The following is a 19,451-nucleotide window of genomic DNA, read 5'->3' as shown; positions in this document are numbered from 1 at the left end:
GTGCATTGCGCAACTTTTCATGTTAAAAATAGCCGTTTTCTAACCCATACATGCTTAAACAATCGCCTGATGGGCTGAATGAGCCCTTCTTTGATCACTGCGATCGCCTCTATAACCCTGTACAGTGAAATATATAAGAGGGATTCGGGCTCGAATCTGAGACTGGGCGTGACGTCATGCGCGTTCACGCTCGCCTGGCTATGTCTGGCAGGTTCGTGTAGCTATTCGCCGCCGTTCTCCGTATCAGAGAAGACAACTCGAGCGACACAACTCTAGTCAGCTTTCCACAAAAGTAGACGATGGATTCAAAGGGGCTGTTTACACCTGGTCACTTCATGTGTCTTCTGTGATCGGATAGCTATTCGATCGTGAAAAGACCAGGGTGTAAATGCCCTCCGAAACGCATTCGAGACGGATTTGAATTCGATCGCTCAAACCACTTGAGGACGTGGTCTGTGCCGTATTCCAGACGAAACTGGACAAGTGTAAATGCATGGTTGTTGAAACCAAGCTATATGTCATGATATTTTAGTCATATATGAATGACGACGCGCATCACCTGAGCAGCTGAGCTGAGCCCCTTCATCAAGCGCCGCAATCTATCGCAAATCAAAGTGAATTAGTGAAAGTAAGTCGCAGACGCTTAACACTACCATCTTCATTAAAAGTAAAGAAATGAAATGATCTTACCAGTTCTGTTGCCGATCTCTCTTATTGCTGTCTTTGCTGATTTTGAAATTAGCCGATGATTAATAAAATCCAGCTCATATCTGTTGCTTTCGGTGACGTGCACTTCATTAAATCTGTATATGGCGCGGAAAGAGACCGGCTTGTAGCTCATTACAAACCCCAACGCAAACTCCACGTGAGACAGAAAATAAAACTTCTGTCTGTCCAGTGCCATGTGTCGGAATAAGACGAGAGTCAACATCGGGAAGCTTTCAACAAACGGAGAGATCTCCGGTGTTCTCTAGGGCTCAAACGGGTCATAGCCTATACAAAGTGATAACTGAACGTGTTTCCATAATAATTCAATCATAAGTGGATACAGTAAGCACAGGGAGATAGATGGAAACAAAAACCGAAGTTTTCTACTACCCCCGTTTCCCCCTCTCACACAAGTGTGTAATTTACTCGAATGCCTTTCCTTTCATATATTTATGACTTGCAGATTTATTACTGTATTACCTCATTATGACTGTAACAAAAGATGTGTGCCGCACAGTGTGCGGCTGATGCTCCTTAGTTATGAACAGCTCGTGCAAACGTGCGTATGTGTGTGTGTGTTCCTCCATGAACGCGCACAGCTCTGGTTGCAGTTTCGCTTGTCGCCAGAGGGGGCGTAGTTCTGCAAAAACTCAGAGACTTGCGTTTAGCTCCTTTAAAGAAGGGACCCCCTCGAAAATGAAATGGTTCATCTCAAGGGGCTATCCTTGAAAAAATGCTGTGCCTCATGCTAACTAATGTAGTTAATAATGAACCTTCTTGTAAAGTGTTAGCGCAGTTTCTGACATGTTGCACGTGAACTCACCCAAATGAAGTTTTGTTTGTTGTCTTGGGCAGGAGAGTGTAAGTATGATTTCCAGGCGTGGGGGGAGTGTGATTCGACCTCGGGAATGAAGACGCGCACCGGTGTGCTAAAGCGAGCGCTGATGGATGCTAACTGTCCAAACTCTGTTAGCGCCACCAAACCCTGCGGCAAACCCAAGAGCAAGATGCAAGGTACAAGAACACACACATGCAAAGATATGCTACACAATGTGCTCAACTTAAATAAACCAGAAGCAATATCAACTGATTTGATTTGGACTGCAAAAAAAAAAAATAATTAGCATTAAGAAGCATCACAGGGGAAAGGGTAAAAATGTTCACTATACTCCTCTACTGAATTAATCACCCTACACAGTTTGACAATTTGTTTTGTATTATGAGTTTTTGCAATGTTATGCTTATGTATGCAAATGAGGCAGTGTCTAATTAAATATGCATTAATTTGCATACATTTCCAGTACAGATATTGGAGAATTAGAACAATAGATGAAGTCATTAGATAAAAGTCAGATTTGGGATTTTTCTTTTTATCACTCCATAAATCTCCTGTTTTTAGGAATAAAATGTTACATAAATCAAGCTGCTAAAACTAATCAAAACATTCAAAACAAATTAAAATATAAATATTAGTTGAAAAATATAAAGCTTATGATGTAGCCTTGGCAATATACTGAAATATGTCTTATTATCTGGAAATAAAAATAAACTAGAGCTGAGATAAAATAAAACTAAATAGCAATATTAAAAATGCATATTAATAATAAAAAGACAAAAGCACTTAAATAAATGACTAAGAATTAAATTAAACATGAAAAGTATTAAATTCAAAGCTTTGATATAAATCAGGTGAATATAGACCATAAATAATAGATGATAAAATGTATGTAAAGCTGCTGAAATTGAGATTTCTGACTGAAAAGTTTGTAATAAATCCAATATTTAAGTGTTTGTTTATTTTATTTATTTATTTATTTATTTATTTATTTAATGATTAAAAATCCAAAATGTTTCATATTTATCCATAATCTGATGGCACTTTTATTTCTGGACACAACTTTGAATCAAACATGCAGCAATATGAGGTCATGTGACAAACACATTGTGGTCACCCCATTGTGTGAATATAGTGTGTAGCATAGAGAAGTGTGTTTTAAAGGTGACACTGAAATATTGATCAGTAAAGCTCTTCCTCTTTTGAGCTCCAGTCCAGAAGATGAATCTATTAAACTTTCAGAAATCTGATGGTTTGACTGTGTATCAGTGTTTAAGGCCACGGGCGTGTGTGTGTGTGTGTGTGTGTGTGTGTGTGTGTGAGAGAGAGAGAGAGAGAGCATGTGAGTGTGTGCTTGTTTTTCATGTGTGTGTGTGTGTGCGATTAGACTGATATTTCCTACATTGTGGGGAAATGTCTCCACATGGCTCATAATATTTTTAGCAATAAAGAGATTGAGAGATAGAGTGTGTGTGTGTGTGTGGCAGTGTCTCCCGCTGATGAATCCTGGTGCTGTAATATTACTCAGTTGTAAGTCGCTTTGGATAAAAGCATTTGCTAAATTAATAAATGCAAATAGAAATGTTGGCAAGCGTTCAGCCTCATCAAAACACATTCGTCTTCATATTCCACATGCATCATTTTTCAGTCTGAAAGTTTTCATGTTTTAATTCATAGTTTTTTTAAGATTATTCATTTTCCGCTGCAAAAGAAAACTACGGAAGCCCTGAACCGCAACCTAAAAAAAAAAAAGTCAGTAAAAAAAAAAAAAATCAGTAAAAAAAAAATAAAAATCTGAAAAAAAAAAAAAAAATCTAGCATTTCGAGATTAAAGTCGAAATGTTTCAAGATTAAAGTCGAAATGTTTCGAGATTAAAGTCGAAATGTTTCGAGATTAAAGTCGGAATGTTTCGAGATTAAAGTCGAAATGTTTCGAGATTAAAGTCGAAATGTTTCGAGATTAAAGTCGGAATGTTTCGAGATTAAAGTCGAAATGTTTCGAGATTAAAGTCGAAACATTGTGCATTCATAACAGTGCGCGTCCACTGGCTCAGAGCGCGCGCGTGTGTGTGTGTGAAGTCGAACTGCAATGGATAAACACAAAATAGTAGCTTTTTACTTTTATCTGAATTACTTATCTTACTTTATCGTTATAAAATATAATACGCCGGAATAGACTTTAGCCTATAGGAAAACCAACACGGAAAACACTTTTCAGACTGGATGGAGAAATCCAGCTTTATGAATGAATGAATGAATAGGGCATTTATATAGCGCTTTCATATATGCCTATATACACTCAAAGTGCTTTACAATCATATCAGAGAATCTCTCCTCAAGTGGTTATTAAATCTTAGGAAATCACAGGATCCGGCCAAATGATTGGATACAGAATGATGCACTTAAAATGTATCCAGAGCGTATTTACGTTGAAGAGGGAGACCGAACAGTTCCTGTTGTGTTCTCGACCCAGATAGTGTTGACTAGACGAGCACGAAAACACCTCAGAAACACTGCCACTAGCACGTGTGACGTGTGTAGATTTTGTTGAAAGCCCAGATAAAAGTAAAAAGCTACTATTTTGTGTTTATCCATTGCAGTTCGACTCGAAAATCTCGATCTAATCTCGAAAAGCTAGATTTTTTTTTTTTTTTTTACAGATTTTTTTTTTTTTTACAGATTTTTTTTTTTTTTTTAGGTTGCGGTTCAGGGCTTCCGTAGCGTCTTTAGTAACGTCACGTGTGTGTTTATCTAACTGATAAAGAAGAGGTTAATGTTGTCATGTGATTGTGTCTGGATGAAATACACTCTATTCTCATTATTATTGGCAGAACCATCGTCAAGATCTCCATTACAGAGAGAGAGAGAGATATATGTATATATCTTTTTTTTTAATTCATATTCAATTCAATTCATAATATGGAAATGTTTTTTTATTGTTGTTTATTTTATTTTTTTTGCACTTGTATTTATCTACATATATGTTTGTATATTACTATCGCTTTGGCAATATTGTGCTATTTTACACAGTCATGCCAATAAAGCTCAATTGAATTGAATTGAGAGGGAGAGAGAGTGAGAGGGAGAGAGAGAGAGGGATTGAGTCTGTAATGGATGTGATGGTCTTGTGCGCTCGTCTAATTGATCAGGATTTGGACTTGAGCTCGAGTGTTTCTGAAAGAGTTTAAAGAGGCGAATCCATCATCACACATCAGGAGGAGATCAGTGTGTGTGTGTGTGTGTGTGTCTGACCAGTTAGTTACACCACTTGAAGACACATCTCCACACTATCTGTCTCCTCCAGATCAGTGTGTGTGTGTGTGAGTGTGTGAGAGATGAAGACCTGACCAGTTACAGTCTCCACAGTGTCTGACTATCTGTCTCCTCCAGATCAGTGTGTGTGTGTGTGTGTGTGTGTGTGTGTGAGAACTGACCCGGGAAACACCAGTTATAGTCTCGGGATCACAGACTACGTCTCTGTGAGCTCAAACATTTCTCCGTCAGTACCTCTGGACTCTTAATGTGTGTCAACAACAACTGACCCATTGGAGTCGCTGACGGAGTGTGTGTGTGTGTGTGTGTATTAGTATAATATCTGCAGGTAATAGGTGTATTTGTGCCCTTTTCAGTGTGCCAATAAACAGAGAACAGAGGTGATTAGAAACTCCCTCGAAATTCCCTGCAGATAGACCATAAACACACACACACACACACACGGGGTGAGAGAGGCGTTGTCGCCTGGGTCTGTTTGAGGTGATAAGAGCGTCAGCAGAGAGGATTGTGGGGGTTTGGGAGAGGGTGCCGCTGTCATAGATGGATGAGCGGAGGACGTAAACAGGTAAACACACACACACACACTGTACGGCTGCAAACATGATGCTTTTCCTCAGTGTTTCTGTCTCACACACACACATAAACATTCCTAATCCAGACGTCACTGAAGAGATCGAGTGACTCAAACAATATCAAAAACCATCAGGAACAGAACATTAATTTTCCCTTTGAATGAAGTTTATTGTTTTAATCTCAACTGGTTTTTGACTCTAATCTCGTGTGTCTGGATTATGAATGATTAGATATGAAATGCGCTGATATTCATGAGGGTTTTCTCAGACAGTGTGTCGGATCTCAGGTCACATGGTTTGGCTCGACTAAAGGCTGATTGTCCAATAACAGCCTGAACCGCTGGGGTCCGTCCAGCTCATGAGACGCAGATGCTGATGTGTGTGTGTGTGTGTGTGTGTGTGTGAATACACACTCAATCTGCCCTGAAAACAGCTCAAAACAAACAGCACGGATGACTGGGCCGTTCCTCCATCATTCTGGATCACAACTGGACTAATCAGATGTTACTCTTCTAAAACTGACGAGACGCTCAATTGTGTTTCGTTTAACCCTTATGTGCTGTTGCGGCTTTTTTCAGCCACTATGAGGTATTTTTTAGTCTTAATTTGGCCATAACCTTTTCCTTGTTTCAGCAAATGGAATGATTTTTGGTGACAAATCTTATTTTGACACATATTTTGGGAAAACGCTTTGAAATTTTTCAAAAACTCAACATACCCTTTCGTTATGTGAACGAAAAAAAGCCACTACTTTAAACTGCTGTAAAAATGTATCAGAGAAATATTTTTTTTTCAAATTTTTTTGCATAAATCTATTAACCGACCCCAGTCCTGATCAAAACTACTAAATGTTTTTAAAAAACTCAGGATTTTAACTCTTTAATGGCCAAATTCATAAATGATGTCACTGATTTGGGGGGAAAAATACACAAAATGACTTATTTTCAATATAAAATATGATTGTGGACTGGATTTTTTTTTTACCTTTTATCACAGTCAACATTGGTTTTGAACAATGCACAAGGGTTGAGTATCAACTCTATATTTATATAGATATAGTGTGTGAAGAAGAACATACATGTGTATTCATACTAAGAAGTGAAATAATGTATCATTAGGAACTGGAACTGTCACATTAGAATTCTACTTCCTGTTTGGAACTCCATTCAAATTCAAAAAATGACCGTTGAAGATTCTAAATTCCGGGAAACTCTTTACAGTCAATCATAACAAGTTGTTCTCCAAAAGGATATCACACGATACAGCCAATCTCGTAAAGCGCACGTTTGATGAGAAATGACCCGAGTTCATGAGAAGAAGATGTGCCGACTTGAAGGAACAATACATTTGTGATTTGTCTTTATTCTTAATCATTAGATGTTGTTCTTCTGATTTGTGTTTGATTTGAATGGGTTTAATCTTTATGTAAATGAGATACTAATACTATGAGCGCTTGGTTGGAGTTATTGACATGTAATCTTCATCATCACTCAGTTTAATGAAGATTTCTGATTATTGTGTGTGAATGCGATGGATGTGTGGCGAGTTCAGACACGAGCGCAGACCGCAGGTGTTGATGACAAGACCAACTTTTACACTTCAGAAACTTTCATCAACAGGTCTCTCTCTCTCTAAATCCAGAAGAATGTTAATTAAACTAAGTCAAGGTTCATTTCATATCTGAGATGAGATTTATGCAGGGGAACATTTATAAATATCCTAATATAACAATAGAATAATTCAGGCAAGGGTGATTGTTGTTAACTAAATCTATCAAAACATTTCTGTTCATTTAAATAAAGCTAAATATTAGTAGAAAAACATTCAAATTAATTAGCTTAAAGTATTAGCTGGAAATAAATAACTAAAACTGAAATTAAATTAAAAAAAATAATAAATGGCATAAATTGACTAAACATGTAACCAAAATGAACATGAAGACTACAAGCTCATTCAAAAAAAAATGACTAAAACTACAATAAAAACTAAAAAGTGATTTTCTGTCTGGATTTCTAGTGTGAGTGTTTGTCAAATTATCTCCAAATTCTCATTATCATCCAAAGAAATGACTGTAATGGATCAAATATTTACACATCACACTTGCATTTTCATTTAAATGAAAAAATATGGTCATTTTTTATCTTGCACAAAACAAAATACTGCAATATAAAATAAAAATAAGATACTTTATGAGAATCATAATGAGAATTTTAAAACATGCAGAATTTTCAGACACATTATCCGTAACAGCAAAGAGACTATGGGCTTAGGTTGTGTCAGAGTGCATAAAACTGGCTTTGTTTTCTTAAACCAGGGATATTATGGGATATTTAGCTATAACTAAAATCATTAAAAACAAAAGTCAACTTATTTTCTGTTCTCATTTTTCATTCAGTTTAATTTGATGTAGCCTACTAAAATAACTAAAATGATTCAAAACAATATAGACATTAAAACTTGGACTATAAAAATGACAAAAACACAACAACTAACTAAAATGAAAACATGAAATATAAAAATATTAACTAAAATAAATAATTAATAAAAACAAACTCTGTCAATGGTACTTAAATAATGCATTTTTTTCCCCTCTTGGTTTTCTTTTGGCTGAAGCTGTGTTTTCATGAGATTCATGTGTGTTTAACTCTAATGGTTGTTCTTCTCTCCACAGATTCACAGAAACCAAAACGAGACGGAAAGAAGAAGGAGCGAAACCCGGCGGACTAAAGAAGCTCCTCAGATGATGACCTCTAACACTAGATCTAGATCAGTATAGCTCACAGAATAACACATCAGTGATTAAAAGAAGGGAAATGAGTCTACTAAAATCTTCTAATGTTGACCCACAATATAAATTAGTGCATTCTGGGAAATTAAGTCTATAAAAGTTAATAAATACATTATTGTTTTCTGTGGCATTTTAAACATTGATCATCTGATGTTTCTGAAATATCCAATAAGTGGTATGAAGGAGAACATATGTAAATTGATACTAATGCATCATTAGAAACTGGAACTGTCACATTAGAATTCTACTTCCTGTTTGGAACTCCATGAAGATTCTAAACTCCGGGCAGCTGAGAAGAAACTAATGCTTTCAAACTCTTTACAGTCAATAAAGACATGAATTATATGTTTCCGGTGTCATTTATTCGGTGTGTAAATGCTGAAATAAGCAGAACAGGAGTTATTATTCATCATAACAGCTTTATTTGCTAGAACTCTTCTCCAAAAGGATATCGCACGATACAGCAAATCTTATAAATACATGTTTCATCAGTCATCAATGATCAGTAATCCCTTCATTGCCCTAATAAAGATCAATAACATTCATATTCATTAATAAACATGTATTTACACGTCATCTGTGCTACACATATAGATCGAGTATATTACAAACGTTAAGCTGATAAACCACACGACTGATGGAAGAAGCCACAACTCACAGTCAAAAGAAGCACGTGACTCAATGAAAAGAAGCTATACAGAGTATTTACACCGTCATCTGTACAAATATCGTCACACACACACACACACACACAGATGGACCATCAGCAGTACAAAGGGCCGCGAGTTTTGCGTTTATTTCACGTTAAAACACGTCTCGACATTGCTCTCCTTTATTGAACACAAAACATACTTGACACAAGTGGGGCTGCAGTGCCAACTCTCACGCAATTGGCTTTATGCACAGCTGCACTACTTCCTGAACTTAAGCCAGCTCCTTGTTTCCTGTCTGCCATTATTGGACAAATTGATTAATCCAGTTGTGCCTGACCTCAGTAGTCATGGCAACAATAATCAGACACACCTGAATTAATCAAGTTTGGCCAATAATGGCAAAAGGCGGATTCGAACTCGGGTTCAAGCGCATCAAAAGCTTTATCACGAACTACACGCCACTGGCGTGTTTTTGTTAAAATGATAATATAAATATTATTTATATATATTATTATTATTTTAATAGTATAGTTTATTTATAAAAAATATAGTCTTTCACTTCTTGTCAGTTAAAGCTACAATGTGTAACTCTTTTAGTTTATTCTCTTAGCTAAAAACCATTAGTTCTTTCAAAAATATATGTGCTCATTAATGTAGTGATTTTACCCCCATCTAGCGGTGAAAAGATATACGACCATCCCGTGAATATTAGTTTCTGTTCCTCTCAATTCCGATTTCGTTTTATCTCCTACGGTGGCCAATGTAGTCCAAGATTAACATGGCTTCCAGTTCGACCTCATCCATGAGTGTTAACTCAAAGGTGAACGCGAAAGGCGAAGCTTGAATTAACGGGTATGTCCCTCTTTGGCTAATGTACTTTCAAGATGGAGAGGCAACATGGCGCTCGACATTAGAGCCCCTTACCCGTATGTATTTTCAAAGTCATATTATACACTCACGAGAATACTTTATTATTTGAACGAAGTAAATATAAATTAATGAGCACATATATTTTTGAAAGAACTAAGTGTTTTTCGCTAAGAATAAACTACACAGTGTAGGTTTAACGTGTTTTGCTGTAAGCACGTCCTGTGTCTGAGCACGTCCCAGCCGGGTCCGTCACTTATTTTGGTTCCCCGGAAACATTTCCGTTGTGGACCGTGTACTTGCAGCGCGTTTCTTTATTTGGTTGTTTTGTTTTGTTTTTTAAATTGAATTTCAAGAATTACAATTTCAGTCAGGGGTACATTGAACAAACAGACTTGAAAAGACAAATAAAAGCAGTGACAAACTTAAGTTAAACAAAAATGGGAAAATGTTTACAATACATATAGATACACATTTTGCAGCTTTCTTATTTTTCAAACCCAGTATTGTTTTTAGGTATTGCTGAATTTCTGCTCTTAAAATTAAAAACAGAGGCTTGTTTCCTCCAAATTTACATTTATGAATACTAAATTTAGCTAACAGAAGAAGAAGATTAATTGAGTAGTATTCCTTATGATTCTTTATTTGGTTGTGCTGTGTGCTGTGAGCTTTTGCAGCGCGTTTGTTTGCATACGTTTTTGTTTTTTATTCCCATGTGTCTTCTTTAGCTTGTAGCGTGGTGAGCTCTCTCGGCCACCGTATGCTCACCAAGGCTGCAATTATTTGACCAAAAATATTGAAATATTATTACAATTTAAACAGCTGTTTTCAATGCGAATGTATTTTAAACTGTAATTTATTCATGTCTTCAGTGTCACATGATCCTTCAGAAATCACTCTAATATGATGATCTGATGCTCAAGAAATATTTATGATTATTATGACTGGAAACTGTGATGCATTTTATTTCTCTGGATTTTTTAATAAATAGATGAGGGTGTTTCCTTTGTGAAATGAGTCAGAATTGTGTCTTTCAGATCATCTACTATTAATAATAACACTTTAGGATGCATGTGTTTGAACAGCAGCAACACAGAAAGTTTATGGGTTTGAATCCCAGAAAATGTTTCTATAAAGATTAATTGATTAATTGTTCACCACGAGACTGAAGGCCATTGCACACTGAGTCTGAAATTTCGTGTGCGTTTTTTCGTATTCGTGATTCGGTGGCTCTGAATTGTCAATCTCTATACAAACTGCTTGCTACGGATGCAATCATAATCAAACCCGATTATGAGGGATGAAAGTTTCGGATGCAGTGTGCAAGTGTGATTGACATAACGTGAGGTCGTATTTTTTTTTTATCGTGCGGAAATTTCGGACATAAATTTCAGACTCGGTGTGCAAGGGCCTTAATGTGCGCTAACAAAGTAAATAGAGTCAATTTTGATTTTATAACGACTTTAAATGTGAACGGCACACACACTCTATCGCCCCCTTGAGGACTGGAGTTTGTTACGCCACATTGTTAGCAGAGCATTCGCGCACTTGTGTGAAGTATGTTTGCAGTCTCAGTTCTTAAATCTCTTTCAAACTCGCCAAAAAAATAATAATAATAATTTTAGCGTGTGCTTTAGTTGATATCGCACCAACAACTTCCATAAAGTCATCCTGCTAAAGTCTCGTCTGTCAGTTCATATCCATCATGTATGGCTTGATTCTTCTGTGCTGAATCCTTCCTCATACTGTACTCTAATATGCAGAATCATTTGACATATCAATTAAAAAAAACATTATAGAAAAGCATCTGTGATTGGATAAAGTCTGTGTGTTGTTGTTTATCTTGATTATCATGTCTTTGGCAGCCATTCTGTTGTCAAACGGCCTGTGTGCGCATCATGTCACACGCTAGATTTGAGTCTCTCTCTTACACACACACACACACACACACACACACACACACACACACACACTGACTGTCCCAATGATTTAAAAACCACACACACAAACACACAGTGCATTTTTATACAACATCACAATACAAACACACAGATATAGGAGGCTCGAGGGGCTCCAGGGACGCCTGTTATGACACACACACACACACACTTGGGTAGCGCCCCACATCACATACTCTCATTAGAATGAGTAATTATAATAACAATTTATATAATAATTACCTTGAGATTGCAAAAAAAGTGTGTTCTATATAGCATGACTGTAATCTAGACATTGTTGTCACTGTCATGTGACCTACCAGCGTTCACAAATCCTCTCTCGGATAGTCAAAGGCCTGCAGATCTCACACACACACTCACTCACTCTCTCACACACACTTTTAAGTTATGGATGTTTATAAAAAGAATATAGAGAAAACAAAAGAACACTATAATAGAGATTACAGTTCACACACATCAACAGATTAGAAAATACATCGAAGCCCTTTGTTGTTACTGTGCTGCACGTGATGATGATGATGATGATGAGTGGAAGGATGAAGATGGTCCAGAAACTCGCAACACACATGTAGAAAATGACATTTTTAAAAATGATCATTTTTATATTTACAAGATTGGCTGGTCCATGTGTCACTCCAAAATCTGAACTCTGATTGGCCATCTGAAATAAGAGGGCGGGACCTTCAATAGAACCAGGTAGAACTTCCTAAAATACTTATTTAAATAAATCAAATGGATATAAGCCATTGAAAATGAACAAAGTAAGTATATTTGTTGTATGTAACCTACAAATAGCAGTGTTCATGCACTCAAGTGTCTCCATAAATGGATTACTTGTTAAAAAGCATGTTTGTTACATAGGGTTTTCCCAGGACATGTCCTGTTTCCATATAACAATATAACAATTTCCTATCCATACAGAGGAGGCATAACCCACTTTAAATGTATTGAAATTAATAAGGTATCTTTGAGTAAACTTCGAGTATCATTTGAGTTGGCCCGTGTGTTTGCTGGGCCGAGTGTCCTGGTCTTTGGTAATCAAAATATGGCCACCCTATGTTTGTTTGCTTGACTGGTTAACATGGAGTAAACACGGGCTGAAGAGAGTAGTCTCCGAACCCCCTGATTTACAGAGCTAGATACATGTGTGTGTGTGTGTGTGTGTGTGTGCATGCTTGGATTTTCAACCTGAATGCACAGACTCATGGGGACTCGTGTCACTGTGGGACTTAAAATCAGGTTCCCATGAGGATACAGAATTAGGGTTTTTTTTGTGTGTGTTTTTTAAAAAAAAGTAATAAAGCAGAAGGTTTTGTTTTACGGGTAGCGAGAACATGCAAAAATCTAGGGTAGGGGAGGGAGTGTGTTTGTGATGGGTTTAGGGTTAGTGTGTGTGTGTTGTATATATGGTTTTAAAGTATAAAAAACACAATTTCTATTGAGAGTTCCTACAAATATAGTAAATCAGACGTGTGTGTGTGTGTTCTGGAGGTCAGAGGTCGTGAGAGACTCGTGTTACTAGTCGTGAGCAGGACAGATATCGCAGGTGTCAGGGTGAGCGTTGTGCTTTAATGCGGCGCCGCTGGTCTCACACACTCCATCTGTCCTTCAGTGACGATAAGCTGAGTGTGTGTGATAAGATCCACAGAAGCACAACGAGTCTCACACGAAACAAACACACACACAGACGTCACACACTGTGACCTCGCGGGTGACCTGCTGTGTCATGTTTAGGATCCACACACACACACACATTGAAACTCTCTTTCTCTCTCTCTCTCTCTCTCTCTCTCTCTCTCTCTCTCTCTCTCTCTCTCTCTCTCTTTCTCTCTCTCACACACACACACACACACACACACTATAATCATCAGGGGCACTAAAGTACTAGAGTGTCTGTTCTTCACTATAGTTATAGCACATATTATTTGGTGAATTATTTTGTTGATTTCAGTACTGTACTGGTCTTCATGATGTTCTTTTCATATTCTCATTTTACTAAACTAACAATCCAACCAATCAGATCGTTATCCTTACTTATTTTTTGTCTAAAGTTGGGATGAAATTAAAGCTGCAACCGATTTTGTCCATCGGGAACAACTGTGTGATTTTTACCCCCATCTAGCGGTGAAAAGATATACGAGCATCCAGTTAATATTAGTTTCTGTTCCTCTCAATTTCGTTTTAACTCCTACGGTGGCCAATGTAGTCCAAGATTAACATGGCTTCCAGTTCGACTTCGTCCATCAGTGTTAACTCAAAGGTGAACGCGAAAGGCGAAGCTTGAATTAACGGGTATGTCCCTCTTTGGCTAATGTACTTTCAAGATGGAGAGGCAACATGGCGCTCGACATTAGAGCCCCTTACCCGTATGTATTTTTACACTCACGAGAATACTTTATTACTTGAATGAAGTAAATATACATTAATAAGCATATACATGTTTGAAAGAACTAAGTGTTTTTAGCTAAGAATAAAATAAACTAAAAGAGTTATATAGATTGTAGCTTTAATATTATTAAAAGTTTTAGTTATAAATATTTGACACCCTGTCGCTCATCCTACAATAACCACTGACATTATAATCTGCCGAAGAGCAACAAAATACAGGTTATGTTTATGTATGTGTAGAATTGTATGTATTGAGCATAAGGCAAGGGAATATGAAAGATTGAAGAAGGAGAGATTGTGCTAAAAGTCAATGTGCATTATTTAGTAACAGAATTTAAATATGTTTTGAGGGATGGACATAACAGATGGGATGAGAATGAATATGTCTATGCTTGAATAAGATAATTATATATATATATCGCTGTATAAATAGCCCAAGGACAGCTCTGTGACAAAAACAGCACGTTTCCAACATACCAGATTGACAACCATGATTCCCAGAGGAAAGAATAAGATTCATGTTACTTTACTATGATTATGATACTAAGAGTTATTGCTGATACTGATGCATTACCTTTGACTAAAACTATTAAAAACCTGAAATAACTCACAAAAAAAACTAAAATAACACAAATGCAAAATGTAGCTTGAGCTCGATTTCCCCAGCATGCATCACTGTCTAGCTTATGAGCGATCGATTGACTGACATTTCCCATGATCCTCTGCTTTGAGCGAGGATTCTGTTGTTAATCTGTTTTAATGAGTGCAAAAAAAGTAATGGTGACTTGACGTCTCGTAATGAGATGAGGAAGTTTATGCACTTCTTTAGCCCTTTAAATTCACAAGGAAAAAACCTGTGAGTTTTAATAAACCCCTTCCCGGGGTGATCAAACACACACGAACACACGCACACACACACTTCGCCTGCAGGCGCATCATGAACCCAGAAAGCAAATCAGGTCTTTAGGAACGAAAACAAGCGTGTCAGACTCAGACGTGCTGAATGTCATTTACACTGAGGCAGAACGCAAGCGTTTTGGCCTCTTAATAAGTTCTGCGAGCAGGTTTTGGAGTATCTGATGAATTAGCGCTCTCTTCAGTCTGCACGTAGCTGGTAATTTCCTTTTTTCGCCCATGCGTGAGTGAACTGTTTTGTGTAAATGCAAAGCAGAGGTGAGGTGGATGCTAATGTCTGAAAGCCTCTTTATCCTGCGCGTCTGCTCTCTTTAAAAGGGTTAGATTTGCATCCCTGGAAACCCCGAGCACTCAAAACTCATCCACTTTAACATACGGGCACAGTAGAGAGCCTCTTCAACCCTCTCACACAGCACATGACAAACACACACACACACACACACACTGCAACCATGCTACCTGTCATAGACACAATCGAAGCTTTAAAGTCAACATGAGCCTGTAGGTTCCTTAACACGTTTCTGGCCTTATTTATTGATGCACATCGTCTTTAATCTGTTTCTTTTACATTCATCCTTCCCCCGGGTCATTTTGACCCGAAAGTCAATAACATTTTTTAAAACTGAGTGTTCATCAGAGTCAAGACCCTAGGACTTTTGTTGCACTTGAACCACGAATACACACACACACACACACACACACAATTGAATGGATTCAAGGAGTTTTGTGGTTGAAATTTAAATTCAGTTTTTATTTGACCCCCTTAGGAATGAATTTCTATGTGAAAAACACAGAAAAACCTAAAAATGCAAAAACTTTACCAATAAATGATGTGTATCTGAATGCAAACTGAAGAACTGACTTTAGGACCCAGTGGAACAGCTCATTTACTCCAAAAAAGCTAAAAAGCCATGGCAAGAGTCATGAAATATCATGTTATATTACTATTTTTCCACAAGAGTTCGGCAAAGACACCCAATGTAAGATATTTTGAGCTGAATTAAAAGGATAATGCATGAGTTATTTTGAATTTAAGCTGAAAGAATGTGCTTAAATTTCTATTTATATATTATTAATTGATCAAATCTAGTAATTTAAAGGTAAATAAAAAAAATTGCTTTTAAAAAAAATATTATCAAAATGAAATAAAATCAGCTTTCTCGACAATCAATTGGGGCTTTGGGTGATTTTGACTCTGAGGGAAAGATGAGGGTTAGTGATCTGGATGAAATTATAGCACCCTACGTTAAATCAAGTTGATTACACAAGTAAACAGGCTTCATGTAGACTAATTTAAGTGGATTTTAATGTTGAGCGCACACGTCATCCAGCATGCAACCACACACACACACGACACGGATACAGTACATGATTATATACACGTATGTACAGGTGTGATTTTAAAACTGAAGCTCAAACGCGTTTGGTTTGGATCATCAGTCAGCCCTGTTGTCCCCTTATTTGTGTATTATTGAATAGGACAGACTCCAATCTGACCATATGCTCGTTTTTTTTAACATTTTTGTTTATAAATCAAATAATTTAGCACTTCTTTACCTCCTTTTGTAACATGCATCACATCTATGTGTGTAAAGTGCTACACCAGACCATCTATATATATATATATAAAAACAATGAACGCAAACACACTTGTAGACACAGTCTGAGGACTGCATTTTCTGACTGCGAGTCGGATTTAAACATTGTAAAATGTGTTAAATGCAGTCTGATTTGTAGCTGAAAGCAAAAAAATAAAAAATAAAAATGTAATCTACAAAGATGGAGGATTTATAAAACTGTGTATGGCGAGTGTTGATGTGTCTCTGTTTGCATTCAGGTTGATTTGGACACTTTTCCCAAGCATTTCAATGGGAAAAAATGTCCCAATTACCCTAAATTCACCCTAATTTCTGACTATTTGAACTGGTTTTACTTCCTTACGACCCCTTCACACATACAAACACATCCACACATTTACCTTTGTCACCAGAAGACGCACATGTATAATATAAGGCATGCGCACACACATGTTTCTGCTCATCGGGTGGAGCGTATGTTCTTGTACTGGCAGAGCAGGAGGTGTTTGAAGGTCTTTTTGAAGGTGATGTTGCAGAGGGCGTAGCAGGCGGGGTTGATCGTGCTGTTGATGTAGCAGAGCCAGTATCCGATGGTCCACACGGTGTTGGGAATGCAGCTGGAGCAGAAGGTGTTGATCAGGACCATGACGTTGTAAGGCGTCCAAGTTGCGACAAACGCCACCAAGATGGCCATAATGGTGCGCGTGACCTTCTTTTCCCGAGAAGACGGGGCCTTTTTCTTCTTTGGCGGCTGCTTGGTCATTTTCACGATTTTCCTCGCCACATGATTCTGCCTTTCGGTCGCAGGAACGATCTCCACAGTCGCGTTCGATGGAGCGTAGCAGTCTCCTTTTGGCGATTTGGTGTTGATCTTGATGCAGGTCAGTTTGGATCCGCCAGCTTTGGCGCGATGCCTAGCCGGAGCTTGGTTTTCATCGGCTATTGATGGTGCCACCGCCTCCTCTTTTTGATTGTTTACGGCGCCACTTCCAGAGGTGGAGTCATTTGAGCTTTCTTTCTCCTCGTTTCCTCGTCCGCCATCTTCCGCTTCTCCACTCGCCGTTGATGGCGCTTTGCCATTCTGGAGTTTGGCGTCATGTTGGTGGATGGCGGCGTCATCTGTTAGCTGGGTCTGTCCTCGATCTGTTTCTTCAGCTGTTAGGTTGTTGTTGGTGGGTTTGTTGGTTGTGTTTTCACGGATCTGATTGGAAGAGGCCACGTCGAGGTTGGCCCCCGACGGCTTGCGGTTGTCCTTCTTGACGCGGCTCTTGCTAGCGCGGGAAATCTGCCAGTACAGCACCATCATGATGATCACAGGCAGGTAGAAAGCAGCTATAGCTGTGCCGAAAGTGACCGCGGCGTTGGAGAAGAACTGAATATAGCACTCCTTCTCTGGCACTGTGCGACCGCCAACAATAAACTGCCAGAATAGGATTGCCGGAGCCCAGAGAATGAAGGACAAAACCCATGCCGCCGCAATCATCATCCCGGCCATTTTGGTCGTCCTCTTGACTGGATAACTGAGCGGCTTGGTGACACAAAAGTAGCGATCGAAGCTAATAATCAGCAGGTTCATGACCGAGGCATTGCTAACCACGTAGTCCAGCGCCAACCACAAGTCGCACACGACCGGGCCGAGCGGCCAGTATCCGATCACAATGTAGACTGTGTACAAGTTCATAGAGCAAAGGCCAATGATTAGGTCAGCACAGGCCAGGCTAAACAAGAAGTAATTGTTGACAGTCTGCAAGCTTCTGTTTACCTTGATGGAAAGCATGACCAGGATGTTCCCGATAACGGTCACTAGGCTTAGTGAGCCGGCCACCAGTACAATGAACACCACCTCCACTGTCTTATACGGGCTCTCGTCCACTGTCTCCACAGTCTCGTTGCCCTCAGAGGCGTTCCAGAAGGTGAAGTTTATTGTATCCATGGTCCTCAGGTACAGTTTACTATACGTACGACAACTCCTGACACCTACATGGGAGAAAAAGGACATTTAGTATGTTGCAAATTATGTGGATCTGAGTCTCTTTACGTCATTGTAAGATACTCCAAATTGAGAAAGGCAAACAATGCACTTTATGTAATTTAGGCCTACATAAATTAAACAGTACCGTGAGAGTGTCCAATGGTAAAGTGATGTTATCAAAAGATATAAAAATGTTATTATTTCAAATGTTATATTTAAATGATTCTGAATGATTGCATGATTCATACATGTCAAGGCAACGAAGACAAAAATAAGAAGCCTGGTAATTGTTCACTGTTAATTATATGCTGATATGTAATTTTTATAGTCTTTTCCATTTTAATTAATATTTGATTTATTCAAATGAATCTTAAGTACTGAAATAATGTTTCTGTACTAGTTTTATTTCTCTATTTCTATGCGGGTTTCTCAGAAGTCGTCATACGAAGAATGAGAAATATATATATTTTTGTGTTCCCATTTTGTCATAAAGCAAAAGAAAAACACCACTACTACAATTTTCAAAAAGAGTTAAACAAATTGTGGGAGATTGAGAACGGCAGTCAGGAAAGAGAGAAATATGTATATTTGACCGTCACTCACTCATTTGCTGATACACCCTCACAGCAGCGTTAAATATTTTTTTTTACATTTAATCTAAAGGTAGTATAATACAAAGTGTAGTGTTATAAATGTACAGACAACATAAATAAAATAAAAATATATAAAACTTTTCATGATTTACAATGCTGATGACTGTTAAAACACGTCATCACAGTTTCGCGCTGAAATTCAAAAAACTGATGCGCGCCTGCAAGGAGAAACAGCGCCGCTCAGCAGCCAGAGTTTACCTCACAATTTTATAAAGTTTATAAAGTAATAATGCTGATTTATAAAATGTAAAATAACAGAATAACCACCAGTATAATTTGAGAAGCAGTCGCA

The 19,451-nt window shown here is 37.9% G+C and overlaps 2 protein-coding genes across 7 annotated transcripts in view; one reads left to right on the top strand and one right to left on the bottom strand.

The window, feature by feature from the left end:
• Nucleotides 1–8,521, top strand: part of ptn (pleiotrophin) — a 67,165-nt gene extending 58,644 nt beyond the window's left edge. For all 6 annotated transcript variants that reach the window (XM_089126605.1, XM_089126602.1, XM_089126601.1 and 3 more), the window contains 2 exons: nt 1,564–1,722; nt 8,060–8,521. In XM_089126605.1, the coding sequence (XP_088982731.1) occupies nt 1,564–1,722; nt 8,060–8,115 (215 nt within the window). In that variant the 3' untranslated portion in view covers nt 8,116–8,521. The remainder of the gene's footprint in view (nt 1–1,563; nt 1,723–8,059) is intronic.
• The window catches only part of chrm2a (cholinergic receptor, muscarinic 2a), a 95,086-nt gene continuing 83,929 nt past the window's right edge, over nt 8,295–19,451 (bottom strand). Inside the window, exon 2 of the mRNA XM_039660782.2 lies at nt 8,295–18,511. Coding sequence (XP_039516716.1) covers nt 16,995–18,467 — 1,473 coding nt within the window. The 5' untranslated portion in view covers nt 18,468–18,511 and the 3' untranslated portion in view covers nt 8,295–16,994. The remainder of the gene's footprint in view (nt 18,512–19,451) is intronic.

This window comes from Pimephales promelas, chromosome 24 (assembly GCF_988280905.1).
Source record: "Pimephales promelas chromosome 24, fPimPro1.hap1.1, whole genome shotgun sequence".
NCBI lineage: Eukaryota > Metazoa > Chordata > Actinopteri > Cypriniformes > Leuciscidae > Pimephales > Pimephales promelas.
The sequence above is the reverse complement of the archived record's forward strand: the minus strand, read 5'-3'. Positions and strand labels throughout refer to the sequence as shown.